Source organism: Cimex lectularius, unplaced genomic scaffold (genome assembly GCF_000648675.2).
Source record: "Cimex lectularius strain Harlan isolate CLEC.00 unplaced genomic scaffold, Clec_2.1 scaffold124, whole genome shotgun sequence".
Classification (NCBI taxonomy): Eukaryota; Metazoa; Arthropoda; class Insecta; order Hemiptera; family Cimicidae; genus Cimex; species Cimex lectularius.
In genome coordinates, this window is record NW_019392703.1 from 775,296 (window position 1) to 799,120 (window position 23,825).

At 33.2% G+C, this 23,825-nt stretch overlaps 3 protein-coding genes across 5 annotated transcripts; 1 reads left to right on the plus strand and 2 right to left on the minus strand.

Moving 5' to 3' along the window:
• The first annotated feature begins 3,461 nt into the window (after positions 1 to 3,461).
• Positions 3,462 to 11,098, plus strand: LOC106666407. The gene is made up of 6 exons (XM_014393595.2): positions 3,462 to 3,527; positions 9,956 to 10,063; positions 10,130 to 10,253; positions 10,508 to 10,590; positions 10,649 to 10,790; positions 10,850 to 11,098. The coding sequence occupies exons 1-6, from the start codon at positions 3,477 to 3,479 to the stop codon at positions 10,924 to 10,926; spliced, it is 585 nt and encodes a 194-aa protein (XP_014249081.1). The 5' UTR covers positions 3,462 to 3,476; the 3' UTR covers positions 10,927 to 11,098.
• Positions 11,099 to 11,593: 495 nt separating this feature from the next.
• On the minus strand, positions 11,594 to 16,332 carry LOC106666368. Of its 2 annotated transcripts, XR_001340418.1 has the most exons (10): positions 16,217 to 16,332; positions 16,084 to 16,144; positions 15,879 to 15,961; positions 15,480 to 15,636; positions 14,653 to 15,233; positions 14,535 to 14,595; positions 14,312 to 14,394; positions 12,261 to 12,417; positions 12,103 to 12,202; positions 11,594 to 11,768 (listed from the first exon to the last, which is right to left on the minus strand). XR_001340418.1 is itself a non-coding variant. In XM_024226207.1 (6 exons), the coding sequence occupies exons 1-5, from the start codon at positions 14,752 to 14,754 to the stop codon at positions 12,141 to 12,143; spliced, it is 465 nt and encodes a 154-aa protein (XP_024081975.1). In that variant the 5' UTR covers positions 14,755 to 15,233; the 3' UTR covers positions 11,594 to 11,768; positions 12,103 to 12,140. The 2 variants fall into 2 exon arrangements, 1 of the variants encoding a protein (XP_024081975.1); XM_024226207.1 differs by lacking the exons at positions 15,480 to 15,636; positions 15,879 to 15,961; positions 16,084 to 16,144; positions 16,217 to 16,332.
• Positions 16,333 to 19,418: 3,086 nt separating this feature from the next.
• LOC112126104 lies at positions 19,419 to 22,859 on the minus strand. 2 transcript variants are annotated; one of them, XR_001340419.2, is made up of 5 exons: positions 22,395 to 22,859; positions 22,270 to 22,330; positions 20,612 to 20,694; positions 20,353 to 20,531; positions 19,419 to 19,541 (listed from the first exon to the last, which is right to left on the minus strand). XR_001340419.2 is itself a non-coding variant. In XM_014393530.2 (5 exons), the coding sequence occupies exons 1-5, from the start codon at positions 22,494 to 22,496 to the stop codon at positions 19,477 to 19,479; spliced, it is 468 nt and encodes a 155-aa protein (XP_014249016.1). In that variant the 5' UTR covers positions 22,497 to 22,604; the 3' UTR covers positions 19,419 to 19,476. The 2 variants fall into 2 exon arrangements, 1 of the variants encoding a protein (XP_014249016.1); XM_014393530.2 differs by having other exon boundaries at positions 20,353 to 20,509; positions 22,395 to 22,604.
• Between the last annotated feature and the right edge of the window lie 966 nt (positions 22,860 to 23,825).

Genomic DNA, 23,825 nt, shown 5'->3' on the forward strand with positions numbered 1-23,825 from the left:
AAACAGTATATTTCTTCTTAGCAGGGCGTTTTAGGTGGCCCCCAACCATCGTTTTAAAAAACGAAATACTTGTTTTTAAGCATTTATTTCAAAGAATTTACAACAAAAATGTACGTGTGTAATTATTATTCCAAGAAAACATATGAACATGATCGCACAGGACCTTTTGTGGAGTTACGTATGTTTTGTAATTTACAAGATAAATTTTATTTAGATCAAAAATATCCAGTAAATTCATCAGTTTAGGCAATAAAATAGTAATAAATTAAACTTGTTCATTTCACAGTTTTTAAAATTACTAACGAATCCCATCATCCGTTCAGGGCATATCGTGTGGTTGGTAATTCATTTTTTTCGTAAATGAACCAGATTAGGGCGAATAGGCAATAAGTGGTCTCTTCGTCATCTAAATGGCGCAGAGTACAGTTTCTGGTCTTGGGGCGTCGGCGGCCGCAACGGTGTAGGCGTTGACACGGCGCTCATCACTGTAAGGTGAAGGTCCTGGGTTCGAATCCAGCCGCCCTGCATTCGTACCCGACATACTTTCAAATGGGCTTTTTTCAAAAACACCGGCATCCTGAGGATTGATATGGCCTCTGCAGTTGCGAACCCTCATAAAAAAAATTATACAATTATTGATGCCTAATTCGAACGTTAGTACTCTGTAAGGACATTTTTCTTAGTCGTTTATCGAGTTTATAAATTTGATCTGGTACTGGAAAATCATCTTGAATATCTTTAAAAATTTTGTCTAGTTAGGGATATTAGTCTTAAATCTTTTTCATGTTACAAGTCTCAAGTATTGTTTTGATTTTATGAAACCATCCAGAATTTTTTTTTATTATTTCAATACCAAAAATCGTCGGATATCTAAGAAGATTTTTTTAAAATGAAGAAGCAATTTCTCGATTTCATCAAAATACACTGAAGACCCTTAACCTTTGAGAGGAACGAGATTTTACTATTTTCAATTTACTATTTTATTCCTGGCCTCAGCATGTTTTTGTTGTGTTTTAAATATAGCCTTTATTTTTTATTAATTTGTATACATTAAAAAGAAATAAATGTTACACTTTAAATATAACGAAATTGATACAAAATATGTAATGTGAGAACGGTCCTTTATCTTCGTGTCCTCACAGTATTATCTGGATAGCCCCTTGTAATCGAAACTTTATTAGAGGAAATTGTAAAATTTACGCACGCGCACGTACGTACGCACGCACGCACGCACAATACACAGGGTGATTCACTACTCGTACGACATTGTTTGTCGGGTGCTTCTTTCTACACCTCAAATGCGCCAAAAAAGTTCGACATGGTCCGATTCTCAACTCTTTAGCATATATTCAGTATTTTATGTTTTTTACAATTATCTACGGTTTTCGTCATAAATATATTCGTAGCTTTTGAACTGTTTATTGAAAAAAAATCAATGTAATGTTTCTTCTTTGGTTGTTCTCTATGTTTACTGTCCCTTTTTTAATGTGTTTTGTTTGATCTTATTAGATTAAATCTTAGATCTTTTTTATTAGGTTAAAGTTGGGTTTTACCACTTATACGTTTTCTTTTCTCCAAGTTTGTAGATATTTTGTCAAAAATTTTCTGTTTTTGATGACTGATTTTTACGTTGAATTTTTTGATGCTTTTTTATTAGGTTAAACTTGGGTTTTACCACTTACACGTTTTCTTTTCTCTAAGTTTAGTGTAGATATTTTGTCAAAATTTTTCTGTTGAATTTTTTGGTGCTTTTTTATTAGGTTAAAGTTGGGTTTTACCACTTATACGTTTTCTTTTCTCCAAGTTTATTGTAGATATTTTGTCAAAATTTTTCTGTTTTTGATGACTGATTTTTACGTTGAATTTTTTGATGCTTTTTTATTAGGTTAAAGTTGGGTTTTACAACTTTTGTATTGTTGATCTGTTTTTCCTCTGTAATAGAGCAGATATTCTGTCCAATTTTTCCGCTTTGGTTGTTCGCATGTTTATTGTCTCTTTTTTATGTGTTTTGTTTCATTTTTCTCTTTTTGTGCTTTTTTATTAAGTTAAAGTTGGGAAATAAATTTTGTTCAGGACAAAATGTTACTTTTTTACACCGTCACCACTTTTTTAATGTGTGTTTTATTTATATAAAAGTTTTGCCTTTTTTGATTCACTAGTTTTCCTGGTCCGCTTGACCAATTAAAATCTTTCAATTAATTAAGGTTTTTAGTTGAGACAAAAAATTTGAACAATGGCAAAAAGGAAGGAAAATTCAAAAGGTGGGGGTTGATATGGGAAGCGGCGTATCAAGCGGAAGATCGTGGGTTCGAATCCCGCCCGTGACACTGGCTTTTTTGTCTCAACTAAAAACCTTAATTAATTTTCCATTTTAGTTTGATGTAATTAAAGAAAAGGGCGTAAGTGGCTAGAAAAGTTATTAGACGAAGAGGTTGTTATGAACTTTGCCAAGCTCTGTCGTTTTTCCACATCTAGTTTTTTTTACAAATTTTAATTTAGCAGTTTTTGAAAGATTTGATGTTTGTCTTCTTTACACAAAAATTAAATTGAATATAGTAGGGTGACTTCTTTAAGGAATTTCAACAGTCTTTTCAGTGCTTTCTTTTTTTGGAGTTTTTATGTTCTTTTCAACTATCCAACTATCTACGGTTTTCGTAATAAATGTGCTTAAAGCTCTGGAACTATTCATTTTTGGAATAGTTCCAGAGCTTAAAGCACATTTATTACGAAAACTGTAGATAGTTGGATAGTTGAAAAGATCATAAAATGTTGAATACCTGAAAACGGGTTGAGATTCGGACCATGGCCCATACGAACTTTTTCGTTACATTTGCGGTGCCCTGACGAACTACGATATATATTATATTATTATTATATTATAAACTCGACGTGGTGTTAAGTTAAAAAAACAATACACGGAATATCCATGAGAACGGAAACATTGATCCGCTTCGGAATTTTTTTATATCAGCAAAGTCGGGTTTCTTTTGTAAACAATAGCAACTAACTAAACAGTCTATTCCTATACAGTGTTAACGTAGTACTCTGTCATTGGTCAGACTTGACAAAAGTTTCTGACGCCCTCGATTATTTTTTGATATGTCAAAATCGTGGAATGTCGATTTCCTCAGCAGAAAAACTCTTATTTATACGGACGTTAGAGTCTTTTGAAACTACCTCAGTACTGTTCCGCTTGTTCTCGCTTCGACACGTTGATATCTCATCTTTAATCTTCAAAGATGATTTTTAACTTTAAATTTATTCTTTTGCGTTTGTAATCGTCTTCGGAGACGACTTTCAAGTCCTATGGTAAATATATTGAAAATCTTGAAGAGCTTGAATATAGCTCAGCGCGGATCGATGCTATCTTCTATCGCCGTCCACCGGACACGAAACAGTTCTTTGCCGTCCACCATACAAAGCTGTTGCGTTTTTTTATATCAATTCCAGTGTAATTTGATTTTATTGATTTTTAAATGACTCCTGTCGAAGGGGAATCCTACAGGCCTCCGAATATCGATGGCAAGGTAAATCAACTTTTGGAAAGGAAAAGTAAAATAAAAAAACGTTTAACCTAATTTTAAATCTAACAGCATAGTAATAATCGTGTTGATCATGTTCTTAATTTCGTTTTTTAAAATGTACATGGAGGATTAGATCAATTCCAGCTGAATTATGAGGAAAACGATTTTTTTTCTATTCAAAATCATCCATTTCAAGAAAAAATGTAAAACAGGAACGAGCCTGAATAAGTGATTAATTAATCCATTAATATTCAAACACCTGTGTGGAAAATCAGTCGATCTTCTTTATATCCGACCTTTTACGTAGTGAATAATTTTTTTAAACATTAAATATCTATAAACTAATCGAAATTTCATATCTTAACAATGTACGATTAATTGTTTCAATTGTTGTCCAAAACAGTGTTTTACATCCGTTGGGTGTATTTATTAGCGTGAATGTTTAAGAGGGTCGATGGCGGAATATTGAGTGCCCCATCGACCAGTTAGGCAACTAATCGAAATTTCATCGTTTAACATTGTACGATTAATTGTTTCAATTGTTGTCCAAAAAAGAGTTTTACATTCGTTGGGTGTATTTATTAGCGTGAATGTTTAAGAGGGTCGATGGCGGAATATTGAGTGCCCCATCGACCAGTTAGGCAACTAATCAAAATTTCATCGTTTAACATTATATTATTAATTGTTTCAATTATTCTCCAAAAAATTGTTTTACATTCGTTGGGTGTATTTATTAGCGTGAATGTTTAAGAGGGTCGATGGCGGAATATTGAGTCCCCCATCGACCAGTTAGGCAACTAATCGAAATTTCATCGTTTAACATTGTACGATTAATTGTTTCAATTGTTGTCCAAAAAAGTGTTTTACATTCGTTGGGTGTATTTATTAGCGTGAATGTTTAAGAGGGTCGATGGCGGAATATTGAATACCCCCATCGACCAATTAGGTTAGTTAATATGTGTAAAGGGTGATGGAGGAATATCGAATACTCCACCCTAATTGAACGAATAATAAAACGGATTGAACGTATTAAGAATTAACTAATCTTTTTATGTAAGGTTCTGGTTGAAATGAAAAAGCTAGTGGCACGAGCGGGATTCGATTCACTCGGACCCCAACCCATCTCACAACAACATCTCTACAACCTTTCGAGTCCGAGTGGATCGAAGTTACGATAGTTCAAGTGGTTAGAGCAGCGGCGTATTTAGCCGAAGGTCGTGGGTTCGAATCCCGCTAGTGGCACTGACTTATTTTTTCAACCAAAACTTTACATAAAAAGATTAATTGAAAGAAGTAATTTGGTTAATAGACCACTAAATATAACCGATTTAAGAATGAACGTGTGTGAATGGGTTTGGAACTGCATACGTTGGGTGCTGATTTGACCTAGATGTTGACACGGTGGCTGGAGAGATAAGTCCGGAGAATCGTTCAAGGACTGCCAACACCCACAGTGGATGATTCTCGATGCCTGCGGCCAGTTTACTGTAAGTGGCAAAAACTGGAATTGCCGGTGGACTGTGAGAAGTGATAGGCTCTCCTGTGCACATGTGCTTATATAAATCCAAATCCAATCCAAAATCCATTCCCATCCTACAAGTGCCGAATCGGCCCGTTTCTTGGATTTGACGTGGAAATAGCTCTATCGTCCGATTTATTTACTATTATTTTTCAGGAGTTAAATTTTTTCCAAAAATCTTATCTACTTGAGGTCTCCAGATGAAAATAAACCTCGAGCCGGCTATTCTCCTTCTATATAAAAACAGGCTATTATTAAACTTCCTTAACGTAACAACTGAGAGCCTACGAAAATCTAGATCTTGGTTTTATTACTACTAGAAGTTAAAAAAAAAGGCCTATTTTCTGGCATTTACCCTGTTGATATTTATCTATTAGCATAAAGAAAGATGAAACGTTGAAGAATTTGTCATTTTTGAATTCAGAAACCACCGAGAACGTGGGTGGCGATTATTTTTATTCATGAACAAAACAAACGGAAATTACTCATACAGACTGTGATTATTCGCTTATATTCCTCACTATTTTTATTTCTTTGTAACTGTACGGTTGTAATTTGGAGGCCAAAGGAAGGCGCACCATTGTTCTACCTGGATTTTAAAAAGTCACAGGCCTTGAATAGATTCAGGTGTATAAAACCCGTTTGGAAACACAAATTCCCCTATTGGAAGTAAATTCAATGCCAGTATGTTCAATTTTCGTAAAATTGTAAGTATGGGTGTGAGGGAGGAGGCAAGATGAATTAGAAAACATGTCACCGAATTGTATTATTTTTTACGTATTTAACAGAACTCCGTTATTGATAAAAAGCTAACAGTAAGTAATCTATATGTAAGGTATTGGTTGAAATAAAAAGTTAGCGTCACGAGCGGGATTCGAACCCACCACCTTCGGCTTAAGCCGCTGCTCTACCGCTTGAGGTATCTTGACCTCGATCCACTCGGACACCAACTTCCCATCTCACCCTACCTTTCGAATTTTCCCTCCTTTTTGCCATTTTTCAATGGAGCCAACAGTAAGAACTACTTCTATTCACTAATCGCTTTCGACTTCTGAGTTGGTAGCATTTGAGGTGGATTCCTTAGCCTTCCACCAATATCTCGGCCATCTGCGACTCATCTGTCCTGAATGAAGAAAAATCTTCATGCTGGTCGTCCTGTGGATGCTCGTTCCCGTCGTCTTTGTCTTCGTCATACTAGGTTGTCTTCCATTTCTTCATACTTCTTTTTCATTTTGTGAAGAAAACTCCTGTTTTCCATGTCTTAGAAATTTAAAGATTGACTCCGATGTTTGTTTTTCTTTGAATAAATTGAAAAACGCAATCTGACAGTCTTCGAACTTAAAATTAACTTTAAGGTAAAAAAATATTTTATGGCTTTGCCTTTAGGTGCATTTGCCATTTACTTTCGGTCGACAAGGTAAACTGTCGGTAGATTTTATTTATTCCCTTGCAGATGTCACTTTGTCATTTGCCATTGATCAATATTTAAATAGTGATGTCATTTTAAAAACTCGTTGTTACAATGGCATCGAACAATTGAAAAGCGGACGTCAAGCTAAGCACAGCGACATTTTTGTATGCCATGTTTCACACCTTCACCGTCATCGCGAGAGTGAGGCGTACGAATATGTGGTCGGCATCGGGTACAGATCGATTTGGGGCAGACGTTTGTTTCAAATAATCATCTTTTTTTGCATGTGGTACGGTAATCTACTGTTACTAAAACGGAGTCTGCAATGGTAGTAAAGAGATGGAGAACGATATGGAGGGTATCCTGGGTAGGATCTCTTGCGTAATATAGGCTCGTAATAGTTTTCAATTGGTATGACTGTAGCCACCTTATGTTTAAATATTGATTCACGTGAGAAACCAAATCAACATCTATTGTGATATTCTCTATCTCCCCCACATTCCGGGGTCTGTTTCTAACTCATTATCTTTGAAATGGAAACGGTTGATACTATGCCCTTTAATTTCTTCAAAAAACAGTATGAGTACATCATCATACTCACCCTCACCTTTACCATTTCTACTGTAGCGGAAACCTATGGTTACCACGGTACCCGTAGGGTGTCACTACCGGTTATGGAATGATCTCACCCTCCATTCTGCAACGAATCAGAGCAGAGCCAGTGCGTACATAAGCAGAGGCACTGACCCATTGGCCGGAGACTCGACAACCCGACTCACCAGTCACTAATCGACAACGAAAACAAACTTGTCTCTCCAACGAGTTCTCGCTTTTCACTAATGGTCTCGAACTCGCCTTCTCAACATAGCCGACTTGGCTACAGGCAAACCGCTGCACCAGTGTCCTTCAACCGATGTAGTCAGCGGACTCACGGCCCCGGACCTCAGCCAACTGCTCTCTCTACCAATAGACACACACACTCGGTCCCGGCTTCGAAACACCGTCTCAACGCTACGCTTCCAAACCGGCCCTTGTCTGGACCACCAAAAATCTCCCAGTCACTAAACTACTAAGCACTTTAATGCGAATTATACGTCTGCCCCCTTTTCAATAATCAAAGTGAGTTTTCGAATGTCTTGTAGAATTGGGTTTCAGGGAGGTTTGTTGTATTTGGGCCATCAGATAAAACCACTAACTCCTTAATTTCAAGATCGCATGCATATCGTAAGGCTTCACTATGCTTTCGTCAGTAAATATTGACCACTTGGAAAGCATGCAGATGATTTTCTGGTCACGCCACTGTGGAACAACAATATGCCCATTCATCCAAACGTTGTTAAATATGCTTAAGAGACAAAGTTGAACATTCTTAGACAGATGGAGAATCATTCAGTAAGCAATATTGTCGTGACCAGGAGCTTTATTCCGTTATTGGGAACCACTTCCTCAAAGGAAAAGGATGATCTTCCTCGGTTTGTGGTTCAACTCCAACTAACTTGTATCGGCTTTATCAGGGACTGAATATGTTGCTACAATTTCCATAAACTCGTTTATACTATCTAAATCCTTAGCTGATTTTTGTTAAACCGCTACCCTGTAGCAACCTAATTTTGGACCATACCGAGCTTAAGGATGATTCCAGTCAAAGAGAGTCACAGAAGTCCGTCCCGCTTTTCCTTTTCTTGATTTTAAAAAGTTTCCTGCACTTTGCTGCCCCTCGCTGGACATCACTATAAATTTTTGGATTTAGTTTCTGATGTACTCCCTAAATGCGCTGTTTTTCGACCAAGTCTGTTTGTTAGTCAACATCCCACCAATTCTTGGGCGTTTTTCCCGGGCGTATCTTATCGTAATGATCGTTTTTTCCTATAAAGAATGAAAAATCCGACCCTCTTCTATATCATATCAATAAAACTGTCATAAGATGATTTGAAATCATCCACCAAATTCTCAATAGCAAGGGAGTTGCTTTTTTGAACAACCAATGATCTGGTTCATCTTCTATATTGGAGGTGGCTGGCGCTAGACGAATTGTCAGAATGGTCCGGAGGATGGCCCAGGAACTTACTGGTGATACAATCTGTAGATGAGATGATATCGGGGATTTTGGTCGGGTTTTCCAATCATCGCGGGCGATCTGTTGTTTGAAAAACACAGTCCGAAACGATCTGCTCCTTTCATCAATTATTCTCCGGCATAGTTAGAGAAAGAACAACCCCGGGCTACACATGAGCATTAAAATCGCCTCCACCGATAGCAGGATTGACTATACATTGGATTAAGATGTCACACCATTCTGTCTCTGAGATCCTATGATTTGGTTGGACGTAAATCGACGCTAAGAGATTGGGCAATCCTTCATTTCGTGTTTTGCCTGTTTCAGGCGTTGTGTCCACGACAACTGTGTGGAAGGTTGGCCGTACCTAAGGCAGTTTTCTCATTATTGGAGTGGAAGAATGCGCGGTTTGACAGCAGAAACTGGCATAAATTGTAATATGCTGCGGGATATGTAGGCCTAGGAACTACACGAATTTCAAGAGGGATTATTTTTACATAGTTTCCTTTTTCAATTTTACTCATATTTTCGACAGCGAAAGGATGAATTATAGATTTCATGTTAATCTCTTCTCCCGCGAGGTCTAAATCCACTTCTCTTATTACCATCAATCCGGAGGTCAACAAACAACATCACAATTTGTTTAAAAAAACAAGCTTGTAATTTCTTAGGTGTTATGTAAAATGGCTAATCTCATCTGACATAATTTTTTTTTATATTATTTTTTACGAGGATATTCAACTACGAGGTTTGAACCCTCGGGGTGGCGGTGGTGAAAAAATCCCATTTATAAGTATATGTAATTCGAGTACAGGGCCGTTGGATTTGAACCTGGGACCTTTACCTTACAATGATGAACGCCGAGTAAACGCCTAAACCGTTGCGGCCACCGACGCCCCCTTTTTTTCTTTTTAATTAGTTACTTCATTTATTTAATTCTTTATTTAACAAGTGTAAGAAGAGGTGATTAAAGTCAGTTAGTAACCAACTATTACATATGGTCTTTGTCCACGAGGCCCGTTATTTTTTTTATCTTAACTAGAACAAAATTAATTTTGAATTAGTTTGGAAGGAAACATTTTCAGTTATTTACAAGTTGAATTATATATTTTAGCTTAAAAATTAGATATAGCAAGTTATCTCAAGCATTAGATGTTTTGTGGTTGCACCTATTTACTTAATCTTAAAAAATTTCTGTGCTCACCCAAGAAATTAGTGTTATTGATTAGTAGATAATATAAAACTAATTGATCATTAATATTTTAACTCACGATCTGTAAAATTGGGTGTATTAAATATAAACCCTGTATAAAATAAGTAAATTGAGGAACCAAAATGTTAAAAACCAAGAAATACCATAGAAATGTGTGTTTTGACAGTCTGAAAATCTTAAAAACACAGTGCACAAATTGAATTGGAAAATATTAAAGGTTCTTTTGTTTCAGGTCCAGTTCGAACAAGCCGTCCCCATGCCTAAATTACCTCAGTTGGAAACATGCTGCTGTTGCTGCACCACAGAAACGGGGAGCAAGATCATTGGCTGGTTGATGACGGTTTGGCTCAAATACAAAAATAAAATTTAAAAAAGAGCATCACTCATGCCCAATGTCTCATTTCAGATAGTATATATTTTCATGACAATTACAACTGGCTTCTGGCTAGTTTCAGCAGCGATGCATGTTGGTGAAGAAATACCTACATCACCCGACAACAGCACTCCACCCTATAAGATTGAAAAAATTGGTAATTATGGAAATTTAAAAAAAAAATTGGATAATGACAATCAATTTCTGTACGGCTTGTCTTTTATTTATTTGGGGGGTCATGATGTCTCAAAAACTACATCATAGGTGGCATGTGTGGTAAAGATGGCCACAGCCACCTGGGCATTTTCTGTCATTTTTGTCAATACAGACAAAATATCAATTTTGTGTAATTAGTCTTACTAAAAACTAATGGAAACAAATAAGCTGAACAAAACTGACTTTTGTTAACAGATGTCTGGCAGGCGGCTATAGGGTTTGGTCTCTCTTTGCTGTCATTGGTACTTGGCATCTACCTTTTACTTGGTATAGCAAAGGTCAGTTTACAATTCTTCTTTCTTTTTTTCTTTTTTTTTAATTAATTTTACGTTACAGAGGAACATGAGTTACGTCAAGGTTTGGTTGACTTTTATGACGATCTACCTCGTCATCTTTGCATTCTTTCTCGTCCTGACTGTAGTACAAAGTATCTCATCTCATAGCGTCGGTCCTCTTGTCATGGAGTTAATTAATTTCTGTAAATATTTCGCTTTTACTCTATTTTACACATGATGTTTAATTATTTTCACTTTTTAGGTATTTTGTCATATTGTGTTCTTGTGGTGTACAGCTTTTACAGAGATCAGAGACAAAGCCCCTCTGCAAACTACTAAAATATAAATTTTACCCTTTTTTTATTAATACTTTTAACTCTCTATTATGTAAAAAAAAATATTTTCTGTAAATTGTATTAATTTTTTTCAGCATATTAATGTATGTCTTATATATCGCTAATTAAACGATTACCTGTAATTTTTTTTGTGCTTAAAATGGCCAATATAAAAGTATGAAATGTATACTTCAATATTTTATCTTTTATTTTTCACTAAGAAAGAGTTTATCTTTACGATCCTGTTATGACTGTAATATTATTTACCCAATTTGAGTTTTATCAATAATATTTCACCGATCATCATTGCATATGATCACACCAGCATAGAAATCATTGAACAGCACAATTTAAATTGTGAAATTTCGTGTGATCTGCGACACACCCTACTAAATATAGTGAAATGTCCAAATTTCTCTGACAGACCAAAACAGCAAGGATAGGCAGACCAGAATAATTGGTAATGACCAAATTACACATTATACATTACCAAAGCACGTTAAAAAAAATATTTGAAAAACTGGTTTGATTTGTTATTCATACAATTGGCAGTTTTATTTGGAAAATTACATTTAAAACAAAATAATATGAATACACAAAGTATTCATTTAAAAATTTTTAAAACATTTTTACTAATGACAATACTTATGATTACAAACAATTACAAATAATAAGTTTTACAAGTGCCAAGGAAAGATTTTAATTATACATTCTAAAAATTTTTAAAATGTGTGACAAATTCACCACCTAGTCAGTATTGTTGTGCTTAATAACCAATATTCTGACATCTTGTAGACAGTTCTTGTCAATTGACTCTTCCAAAGCCCGAGACAGATCTTCAGTTTACTGCCCAACAAAATTTGTCAGAGAAATAACATTTTAAAATACATATAGGCTGCAGAAAGGAAATTGAAAATATACCATTGAAACGTTAAGGAAAATTTAAGTTGAAATGAAAAGTATGTTTCATTATCCTTTTTTTTTCTTTTTTTTATTTATAATTATTGTGGAATTTCAAGAAGAAACCTGTAGTTTGGTTATTTCTGAACGTCTTCTAGTTTATCTTCTCCATCTGTCAGACATATTTTGACATTTCGCTACATTCAGCGATGAGGATAGTTTAGCTCAGAACGTTTTGAAAAACCAAACTACATTTACAATCACTTTTGAAAATAGTTACCTTCTTTTGGCGAGTTCACCAATCCATTTCAGACACGGTTAGGATGATGTTTTTGTGGCGTAATAGCTGTGTACAACTATGAAGAAATAACAACCTATAACTAAAACAAGGAAATTTTTACATCCCAAAGTTTTTTACACACTTCATTCCTTTCTTACTCATTTCAAATAGCGACATCACTAAGTATTGCTGTGCTATCCAGGGAGGCATTAGGACTACAACCAGTTTGATTATTAATAATACTGCATGACTTAAAAGCAAGGCAAGAATAAATATATAAAATACCAGGAACAATTTGACAAAATTATCTCTGTGCTGAAAATAAAAAGTATTTTAATTTAATAAAAACAAACATATGCTTCAAATAGCTCTATCAGTAAATAATGCTGTGCTAACCACATGCAATTTAACATAAGCTTTTTAAATTGTTAATGTTGAAGGCTGTGATGTGAAAAATTGTAGCTTGGCCGTATTAAATCATCCAGGTCTGGTAATTTTGCTGGCTTTGTGTATCAGACACTTTTCTGCCTATTAGCGGCCTGTGTATTATTTTGTTATTTTATTATAAGTTTATAACAAAGATCTTTTGTCATTTCACGCACTCGAACACTGTGTTTCGTGATTTACAATCATTTTGGTCTGCCTATCCTCACTGTTTTTACTGCCTTCAGTAGTGTTGACAAGCAAAAACACTGACCAAAAAAGCAAGGATAGGCAGAGAAAAATGGTCAGAAATGAACAAACTGTTTGTTCATCACCCTGCAGACCCCATGAGGAAATTTCCCATTTTACAAATTTATAAAAAGAAAACTGACAGAATAACCAACTCAATGAAGATTGTGAAATATGTCTCTATGTTTGGTAAATAAAACAGGCAAGTATTTTCAAATAAGATTAATTGGATTCTTTACTTTCTTAAATAAAAATAAAATTATCGCCCACCCCATCTTATCTGGAAATAGACCTGCTTGCTTATGTACATAATATTTTATAGAGTTTTTTTAATTAACTAGCTTACTGACTAGATTTATATAAGCTCAAATCTACGCTTCCACACACCTAACAGCAATTCCAGCATTTGTGATTTACAATAAAACAACAGCTGGCAGTCCGGGGTCTGTCCAGCCACCGAGGTTGGACTCCAGGGCTCACCAGCTAGATCATTTCAGCCCCCAACGCAATCAGTTTCTAAATTCATTCATACTCACATTCTTCCTTAAATATATTCTTATTTTACATACAATTCACTCAGTACTCGATATTCCTACAAAATTCCGCCATCAACCTTCTCACACTACACATTCACACTAATAATGTTCACTCTAAACACACACTACAAGACACAAGACTATCAGTACTGAATACAATATAACAATAAAACAACCCTGTTTCCTCTGAGAATCGGAACAAGGGACATAGATACTTGTTGCCATGCTTAAGGACAATTCTCACATTGGATGGCATTCCTATATGCCTTTATATGGGGCCTATAAGTGAGCAAGGAATTGAACCCTTCAATTAGGTTGTACACATCGAATAACCTTTTTCTACATAACAGACAGGCACAGGCTTTGACTCAAAAATAATTATGTGTTAACCTCACATGGCCTATTCTTAGTCGAGTCAGGATGACCCTTCATAAGATTCAAATCCTCCGAGGGACACCTATCGACAATGCTCTTGATACGCTTCTCTGTTGATCTGGCCCACATTCTTTTGATCATGTTTTTATTTTTTAGTGTCAGAGGGTTGGATTGCAGTGATTAAGTCGGAAGGTTAGTACATCGTGACCTTAGCCGCCTCATCTGCCTTGACTTGTTTACATTGTTTAATTTATTATAATTTTTTTACAAAAAGAAAAGCTTTATTTATTTTCTCTTAATTACCATTTTTAAAAAAATGGGAACTCTCGACACGACACGCAAGAATGACACAATTACTCAGAAGACAAACACTTTAAGCCCTGAAGATGATCTCAATAAAGATCGAAACGTTGGCACGATAAAGAAAATGTTTTTCTGAAACCTACATTACACCAGACCGCATCTCACGATTTCTAAATAAATATCGATTAATGGTCACTAATCACCACACATTTTAAAAAAACTTTTAAACTAAAATAACAAACTTTTTTTTAGTGCAAAATAAGGAATAGGATATAGAAATAATTTTTGAAAAAATATTTATAACTTGGTTTTATTCTACTCACCAAAAATAGCCCAACAAGAAGTACAACAGAGAAAATTAGAGTTGCAGTCTCTATTGCTATATACATAATAAGATTTATCATCGCTGAAACAGTGAAAATGAAATTAAAAAACTGCAGTAAATGTTTCTTAAAGGAGAAGTGTTAAAACAATATATATATAAAATTGACGATATTTAAAATTGTAGCAGTATTAGTCAATACAAGTGAAGAGAAGTTCACATACCATCGGGATGCATCTCTTCAAAACTGAGCCCAAGTAAAATCACTATAATCACGCTGTATATCTGAGATCGAAATTGTTTTGAGAGAAAAATCATAATGTGTTAAAGGCGTAAACTTACAGCAAGAAGGGTTCCAATGATTTTACACCCAATCGGCAGGGGTATGGCAAAACAAAATGTACGCACCTTGGGCAACCATTTCAGAAATGCCATTAAATCCATCCACTTCTTACTTTATAGGTATAGGAAAATGATAACATCAACAAACATTTGTTTAAAAAACATATGATTGTTATGAAGAGCTGTTTGTCTTGTTTGAATTGAAATCTATTTAATAGTGGAGAAGAAATTAGTTCCAGCTTTAGATCGGAGTTTTTTCACCTTCGTAGTGTGATCAGGCACGTTTGGCTTGATCCTATATCGTGTCTGGTTTTTAATTGTTCTCCATTTCATTGCTTCTTTTGTGTTATCTTTTTGGTTTTTGCTTCCCCTTTATTGATTCATTCACCAGATATAACGTTCACTTTTTTTTAATTCCCTAATCAGTTCTGCGCATTTTATTGTGGGTATACTGCTGGGCATGTTATTCAGTTCTGGCAGTTGCAGGTTTTGCTCACATTGTAGCATTTACATCTTATTTTAGAACTCTGTCTCTTCCTCATAATAGTTGAAAACTACTATAAAGAAATATATCCCTAAACCTAGAAACAATATAAAAATTATTAACAAGATTAAAAGTAATGAAGAATTATAAAAACAAATTGGATGGAATAAATTTACATTCATTAAACATTGAGTCATGATTAAACATCAAACATATATAATATGTATATATTTTGAGTTAAGCATAAATTGATATAAAGTCAAAAATTTATATTTGACACAAGAAAATCCCAAAGTTGTTAATAGAAGCAAGCTAAGTCTCAGTTTATAGTAAAAATTCGTACCTTCAATTACCAGATGCTGTGAAAGTAACTCAAGCCCAAGTTTTAATTCAACTGATTGCATCACCAGTTCAAATACAATTATAATGATATGGAAGAATGTAATTACCATTTCAACAAAATCGACCATCAGCCACAATTTAATAAAACACATTATTTCCTAAAATATTAAAAAGAAGGGTGAGGTATGTTATAACAGGGAACATAACATAACTTGAGTTTAAAGCAAATAATATGTAAAAAGCTCAAGAAAATTCATCATGTTGAACTTTGAAGTAATATTGAAATCTGAGATAATTCCACTATTTTGAATGAAGATCACTCAACCTGGTTTTATACTTTTAAGTAAAACGAAGGTTATCTACAAAATTTTAATGAGCTAGAAGATCTGACAATACTCACAGAGTACACTCCAATTATAAGAAATACAGATGCTATCGTCAGCACTATTTCAAGAATCACATCCAACCCAACACTTACTTTGACTGAAAAAATTAATTAAAACACTGAAAAATATACAGCTACTCCTCGTGTGAAAGGGACTCTTTTAGAGCCAAGTAGCAATTGAAGTAAAAAGTTATGAAAGGATGAAAAAAAAATTAAATACCAGTCGTGTCAAGTTCGTTTACAAAATATCCTTCCATTACGATCAGTGCAAAGTTCACGATCTAGGAATCAGATTGTAAATACCGCATCATTTATCCATTTAAACTCAAGTTGTGTGGAATACAAGGACTTACAATTTCACCAATTCCTATTACCTTAGTCCCAGTCCGCAAAGAAAGTAAACAGCAGCACTTGTCTATTGAAGGTACCCAAAAACATAATTCCATTATACCCACAAAGAGGTATGTTTTGTAATATAAGTATATAAAATACAGAGGAAAGGAGTTTCCTTAATGATAATAATTGGTATGTAAAATTTGTTTAACATCTTGTAAACAAAGTTTTAACATGTGTTTCTTCTTTTTTTTAAAACAAATTTAAAAAAGTGGTGTTTTCAATTCTTACTACAAAACTGTTTTAAATGCAAAAAATTGTACTATATATGCTTGAAAAGCATTTAAGGGAAAGTAATATTAACACCCCTCAAACAATAAGTATTATAAGAAGCATTCACAGTGTTTCAGCAGCAACCAAAGCAACATAATTACAATAGCCATATAACATTCAGTAAATCCTAAGCCGATTGCCATGACGTTTTAAAACCATATGTAGGTAATGTCCATTTAATTAACTATTATACAAAAGCAATAATCAGACCATTTAATCAATCAACTATAAGCATTTACACTTAGTACGACAATTTTAAATTGAAATTTTTGATGTTAAGAACAATGCCTTAATAATACGATGCGTGTCAGAACTAAAGCTGGATGTATGTACAGTTTTACACTCGGCTAAAAGCCTAATCAATAAAGTACATCCACAATTTTGTACATTTTTTAAAGTATAGATATAGCAAAACAATTCCTATACTAAAGCATTTTTCAAAAGTTCTCTTGATATTTTAATCAAAGGGAAAATCATGGAAATGAACCTTATGTACAAATTTTATTGAAAATTATTTTATCATTTCTTAATATATACTGTTTTTCATACTTTTATTTCTTTTGAGGATTGTGAGAGGTTTGAAGACTGTCTTTTAATTATATAAATGCTGTGTTAAATGAACGTTCAAAGGACAACTATTTACAATTAACAATGAACGAAGAAAATGACCAAACTTCAATTAAAAATCCATCCTGGCAATGATTTCGATGTTTGAAGTATTTCCAAGTTAAACTGTGTCAGATCCATAAATCATGAAGTTACCTCAGTTTTCAAGTTAATGCAAAACATCATTAGTTCAACAGTGAACACTTTTAAAGCCAATTTTTTCAGATTTTATTTCAAATACGCAATTAATTGAAATCAGATTGGAAAAGAGTGCAGCAAATACTTACAGCATATATCCCTATTAAAAGTAAGACTGAAGCTACGAGCACCACTATTTCTAATGTTAAGTCCACGCCAAGACTATATTTGACTGGGAAAAAGAAGTTTATATTATATTTTTTAGTGTATATATTTAATTTCGTTTATAAATTATACACCATATTATTTAAAATATAGTATTATTAATGAATGTTGTTAAAATAAAAATTGGTAAGATACGTACGATTCTGCTCACTGTTTTCTATTATTAGTCCTTCGGAGAAAAGCAACACTAAGTTCAAAACCTAAAAACAGTTTTAATGTTTAGGCCATGGCTTTTGCTCCCCTTATTTCTATCCTTATTTTTTTACTATAACATTACACACTTACCACTTCAGTCCAAGCGATTAACTTAGTGCCTAGAATTAAAGAGTGGCAACAGCAGCAAGTATCCACACTAGGTACCCACCAGCAGCAGTTTAACATGTCTATAGATCAGTTACAAAACTTGCGAATCATCAATCCAATATCTCTCTGAGTTGTTCAACAAATAGTAAATAAATCTAAATGATTCAGACTGTTCAATAGCTGTTCATTTCAAAGATTTTTAAAAATAAAATCTGCAACAAAAATAAAAACATATGTTTAATTCTATGAAATCATGTTTTACAATTCCTGTAAATGCCTACTGTCCTTAATCTTATTTATTGCCACATTGTATTGTAATCTACTAAATAAATTTTTTTTTAAATTATTTATCAGCCTTTGAAAAATACAAAAACCTGCATGTGTGTTTACTTCAGTAGTGAAGTAATTCCTTCCAAAATATACAGCTTACTGCAAATTAAATAATTCATACTGGACTGGCTTGGGTCATTTATTGGGTCTGTCTTCACTCGTGTGTATGCTGTAATAGTGAAATGTGTTTCACCATTGCCCCATCTTCACTGAGGAACTTAAATAATTTCAGGCTGATTGTACACGTATCATTTTCCTACTTTCTCAAATATAATGCACATTTTGATAATATGACAAATTTCGATGTAGGACATATTACACTCTTAGGAGATTTCAAAAGACATTTGTTAATTCAATTAATTATTCTTTTTATGTAAGGTTTTGGTTGAGATGACAAAGTCACAAACGGGATTCGAACCCGCCCCCAGCCAAAGGTCATGGGTCAAATCCAGCTCGTGACATTAACTTTTTCATTTCAACCAAGACCTTACATAAAAAGAATAATTAATTGAAATAAGTGATTTGGTCGATTAGACCACTAAAACATAAATGGATTAATGTTATTTGTTAAATTGACACTAGACCAATATTAATTTAACTTTAATATTTTTTCTTCAACTTGAAATTAATACTTACATGAAAAACAAATATAATAAAGCCATAATGAAAAAATAAATCAAAAACAATTAATACATAATGGGTATAATTAATTTATTGGACATCGATAAAAATTAATCTAAATTTTTAAACAGTATATATGGATAATTTAATTTGTTTTTATGAAGACATTTTCAATGTTATGCTTGATTAATCAAGTTGTGTCATAAATAAATGAAATCTTAACATAAACTTCACAATAAAAACAATATGTGTTGCTAACAATCATAAGTACCAATAGGGTTAAGCTAAGAAAAATAACTAAAACCATTTTTAAACAACTTTATTCAATGTAGATTTTTTTAAATTTATTGGTTACTATTACAAAATAATGATTTCTCCAATATTATGTCGATGGATGAATTAAAAACAAGTTGACTTTTCATGATGATATATTTTTTACTGTGTAGAAACAACACAGCAGCTTTTGTAAATACGAAGCTTAAATTATTCACAGACTGGTGTGAAATTCACCAATAATTCTTTCCAGAATTTAACACATGATTTTTAAATAATGACTAGAATTATAAGTAAAAAGATGGTTAACGTTAAAATCATTTTATTAATTTAAAAAATCTAAACAAAACAAAATTCAAATACAATATATCTAAAAGATAAAGTAACATGTAGTTTTTTATTGTTAAAATCATTATATTTCCACAATGAGCAATTCACAGGGGAAGAAATTTTATGGATTGATGAACTCTTCTTGGTAATAGTTGTAAACCACTATAAAGAAGTAGGAACTTAACACTAAAAACAATGAGAAATTGTTATTAACATGGTAGTTTAAACATTTACATTTAATAATATATGTCTGAGTGGGCAACACGGTTCAAGTGCAATCACCAAGACGCCAATAACATGTTATGATGAAAATGGCTTTAACTGAACAAGGAAGAAACTGTATATGTCCCGTTTTTGGATTGCTGATGGCACACATTATCTATAATTCTGACTTTTATAAAGAGCTCAAAATATTTATAACAAAGAGTTTACTGAATGGAAGAATATAAGTCTGAAGAAGGCGACATCTTGTGTTTTTATTACAGACATTTGCAACCATTTGTGAATTGTTTTATCAAAATTGTTTATTTAAAATATTGCTCTATGTATGTGTATGTGTTTAAATTATTTGCAAACACAGGGCAACAGATGATAATATAAAATAAAATGAAAAGCACACATTAATTAAATATTTGAAATTAAGTTTCTTGTGAACAGTATGGAATTTATAATAAATTATTATTTTTGTTAAGATTGATATTCATGATTGTACATTTTCATGATAAATTTATATATTTTGCTTGCATATTTATTAATACACTCATATCTTGTTAACACGTCAGCAATACAATACACAGATTTTCTGGCTATACCTTATTTACTAAATTTAAAATTTAATTCCGCTCTGTATAAGTAAAAAAAATTCTGTTCAGAGTTCAAAATTATAACTCTTTTATAAAAAGAATCTTCTCGATCTCATAGGATTATGCTACTTAGTCAACTTATGTCAGTAATTACATAATCAGTCACAAAAGAAGATTGAAAATTATTTTATTACCTTCGTTTAAGACGTGGAATAGTAAAAACAGTGATCCAATTTTCTTAGGAAGATGCCCAAGCAAAAGTTCAACCATCAATGCGAAGCAATGAATGGCACCTGATATTATGAATATAAACTCACAGACCAACCAAAGATTGACTAGCTCCATCATTTTCTGAAACATAGTCCACACAAATCTACCAATGTCTATATATATACATATATATGTATAATTTGTATACATCAAATTTTAAAGTGTAAGCCAATTATTACTCACATTATTCAATGCTATCAAAAGTAATACAGATGCTACCACCATCATAACATCCAAAAGCACATCAAAACCAGCACTAGCTTGCCCTATTTAACAAAAAAATCTAATAACAAGATATAATTAGCTTGCTTTTTTAAATAAAAGTAAGTGTAATAAAAGTATAATAAAGAAATCTATTTTCTTGAATTAAAACAGCAAATGATTTATAAATCCTAAAGATCAGCCCTGGTCTCCCAGTTTGCCTATATTGGAATAGTCCATCATACTACAGCAGTAATTAAATAAAAAATTGGAAATGAAAAGGCCACCATTATCCTATTTAAAAAAAGTTTATTATTTCCTCATTTGTGATACTATATAATGTAACAGTTTAATAAATAAAAAAATTAGGTACATAAACACGAAAGTGCAGTAATATCACTTCTGAACATTTTGGCATCGTGCTGAGTCCACACTAATTGAAGAGAAATGATCAAATAAATTATTTATGTATTTTAATTGAATAAAGAGTAAATCTTCTATTCCATGTTGTTTGTCCAAATGAAAAAATAAAATTTATATTATACTGTCTGGTGATTAGTGGGCACTCTCGACACGACACACAAGAATACACAATTACACAGAAGACAACTTTGAGCACTGAAGATGATCTCAATAAAGATCGAAACGTTGGCACGATAAAGAAAATGTTTTTCTGAAACCTACATCACACCAGACCGCATCTCACGATTTCAAAATAAATTATATTATACTGTATTATAATCACAAGTCAATTTTGTACTTTTACTGAAGTAAAGTACCATTGATTTTGACATGGACAGTTAATTTCAACAAGACAGGACCTTATTTCAAATTCAATAACAAATGTGAAGAATGCCACAGAGATATGTGGACTAGATAAAGTAATTAAACATTACTTAAAACAATAAACACTATTATGTATCTCTAGTTGATCACTGAGCGGTTAGGCATCTGTTCGCCACTCTATCTAAGTTTGAATCTCACCCCATGTATTTTTAAATGTAAATAATTTATTTATTTAGAAATTGTGAGATGCAGTCTGGTGTGATGTAGATTTCAGAAAAATATTTTCTTTGTCGTGCCAACATTTCGATCTTTATTGAGATCATCTTCAGGGCTCAAAGTGTTTGTCTTCTGTGTAATTGTGTCATTCTTGCGTGTCGTGTCGAGAGTGCCGAGAGAATGTAAATAATATGAAGAAAGTATTGCAAATTGGCTCACTATTCATCCACAACCCCTTGGGTGTTGTGGACATTGAGCCCTCCTGTATGACAAGATTTTACTTTTTTTTCTATATAGCTCTGGTATTGCCCGAAAATTTCTAAACAGTTGAGTAATGATAGAAAATAAAGTTGGCAAAAGTTAATTCAAACAGAACTTTTAACAATTATGTATAACTAAATATTTTAAATTGTATTAATGTAAAAATTAAAAGTAAAACTTGGCCACAGCCTAAATTTTATATCGTATCAAATTTATTTCAGCATTTGGGCAATTTGTTAATCAATTCAGTTTTTTTATGAGTTTCATACCAGATAGCAATTGTGTTAAAGTCAAGCATAAACCTTCCGATAATAATTAAATTATAAAGTTAAATAAATAATAGCTGTATTTAATGAGAAAAATTAATTTGAACAAACCAATAGTAGGAAGATATGCCATAAGTGTGCCTTCTGAAGCAATGAGTGCCAAATTATACACCTAAGAGACACAGGTTCAATCAAGTTATTTTTTAAATTTTGCAATAACCACTTTTTCTACTTACAATTTCAAATATTGCAATCAGTTTAGTCCCAGTTTCTAATGAATGACAAAAGCAACATCCTTCAACCACAGGAAGACAAGGGCAACAGTTTGAGCAGTCCATTTTATAGGAAGTATATTTAAAAAAAATTAAAATGGTTGTAGATAAAACATTACATCAAATCTTTTTTTCTTTGATTAAAAATTAAACATCTTGTGAATAAAAAACCAGATGTTATTCACTTTCATCACTAAGAATAAGAATAATTTTTTTTTTATTTGTACATGTGCACAATAATATATACATTAATTTTAGAATGTAGGGAAAGTGACATTTCACTATGTCTTCCTACTATTTACACTGGTCATTTGTTTTTTTAATACAAATCGGTACGAGTAATTCCATATCAGTTTGTGGGAAAAAAAAATTTATGTTAACAAACAACCACAAGCAAAGGGATGAAATCTATATATAAATTAAATAAATGCATATACAAAGTGGGGGACCGCGGTAGCCGAGTGGTTAGCATGAGAGACTCTCACGCCGCGTTCGATTCCCACCGTCGCCTCTGGCCCTTTTTTCCCGATAACCCCCAAATGGAACAACATATATAAGAGATTCGTCATGGCTAATATGCAAAGATCATAAGGCCAATAAAAAAAAATTTAAAAAAAAAATACAGTGTAGATGAGAAGTGAATAAATAAATAAATAAAATAAATTATTAAATACATAAATAGGTTTGTAAATATTCTTATTTCTATAAATTTGATAACTATGTAAAGTTTATAAAACAGGTACATTGTGTTTGATCCTCTTATGTTTCTAGTTTGCATTTGTTGGATATGCACCTATGGATCTGCAAATAGGATTTGAGGAGACACTCATACACTTAAAGAATTTGCAGACCCATTTCATGTTAGTTCGCTCATGTAAGTCTGTCAATCTATAATATCTAGGAGAGGCAGTGGCCAGCCGCAGAAATTTATTTTGAATTACCTGTAATTTATTGAGGTTTGTTTTACAGGTAAAATTCCATGCTGGGCAGGCATGTAGCAACATTGGTTTAATAAATACTTTATAAATTAGTAGTTTATTGAGTTGGCTCATGCCTGACTCCTTGCTGAGCAATGGGAAAAGTGATCGTATAGCCGCTTTCCCGTTGCCTACAAGATTTCTTGTGTGAGCACCAAAATTCAATTTGGTATCAAGAGTGATCCCTAGATATCTCATATTTCTTAACCACTCAAACGACTTCCCCTCGAGTAATATGTTGTGGGAGAGCAGGGGCCTACGCTTAGTGAATAGCATACAACTGGTTTTGGAAGAGTTAATTTTCAGCTTCCATCTAGTGCAGAACCGTCTTACTCTTTCCAGCTCCTTATTAATGTTTTTTACGATCGCACTAATCCTCCAGGATGAACTGTAAAGCGCGATGTCGTCGGCGTACAAA

Bases quoted from the DNA above. Each gene is read 5' to 3' on its own strand.
- LOC106666368 (XM_024226207.1), bottom strand. From the start codon at position 14,754: ATGGATTTAATGGCATTTCTGAAATGGTTGCCCAAGGTGCGTACATTT. The intron at 14,596-14,652 runs GTAAGTTTACGC...TTTCGATCTCAG, and splicing joins TCATTGGAACCCTTCTTGCT to ATATACAGCGTGATTATAGT. The intron at 14,395-14,534 runs GTATGTGAACTT...TCACTGTTTCAG, and splicing joins TGAAGAGATGCATCCCGATG to CGATGATAAATCTTATTATG.
- LOC106666407 (XM_014393595.2), top strand. From the start codon at position 3,477: ATGACTCCTGTCGAAGGGGAATCCTACAGGCCTCCGAATATCGATGGC. The intron at 10,064-10,129 runs GTTTGGCTCAAA...GTCTCATTTCAG, and splicing joins TCATTGGCTGGTTGATGACG to ATAGTATATATTTTCATGAC. The intron at 10,591-10,648 runs GTCAGTTTACAA...TTTACGTTACAG, and splicing joins TTTTACTTGGTATAGCAAAG to AGGAACATGAGTTACGTCAA.
- LOC112126104 (XM_014393530.2), bottom strand. From the start codon at position 22,496: ATGGACTGCTCAAACTGTTGCCCTTGTCTTCCTGTGGTTGAAGGATGT. The intron at 22,331-22,394 runs GTAAGTAGAAAA...TGTGTCTCTTAG, and splicing joins TGATTGCAATATTTGAAATT to GTGTATAATTTGGCACTCAT. The intron at 20,695-22,269 runs GTTTGTTCAAAT...TTTGTTAAATAG, and splicing joins GGCATATCTTCCTACTATTG to GGCAAGCTAGTGCTGGTTTT.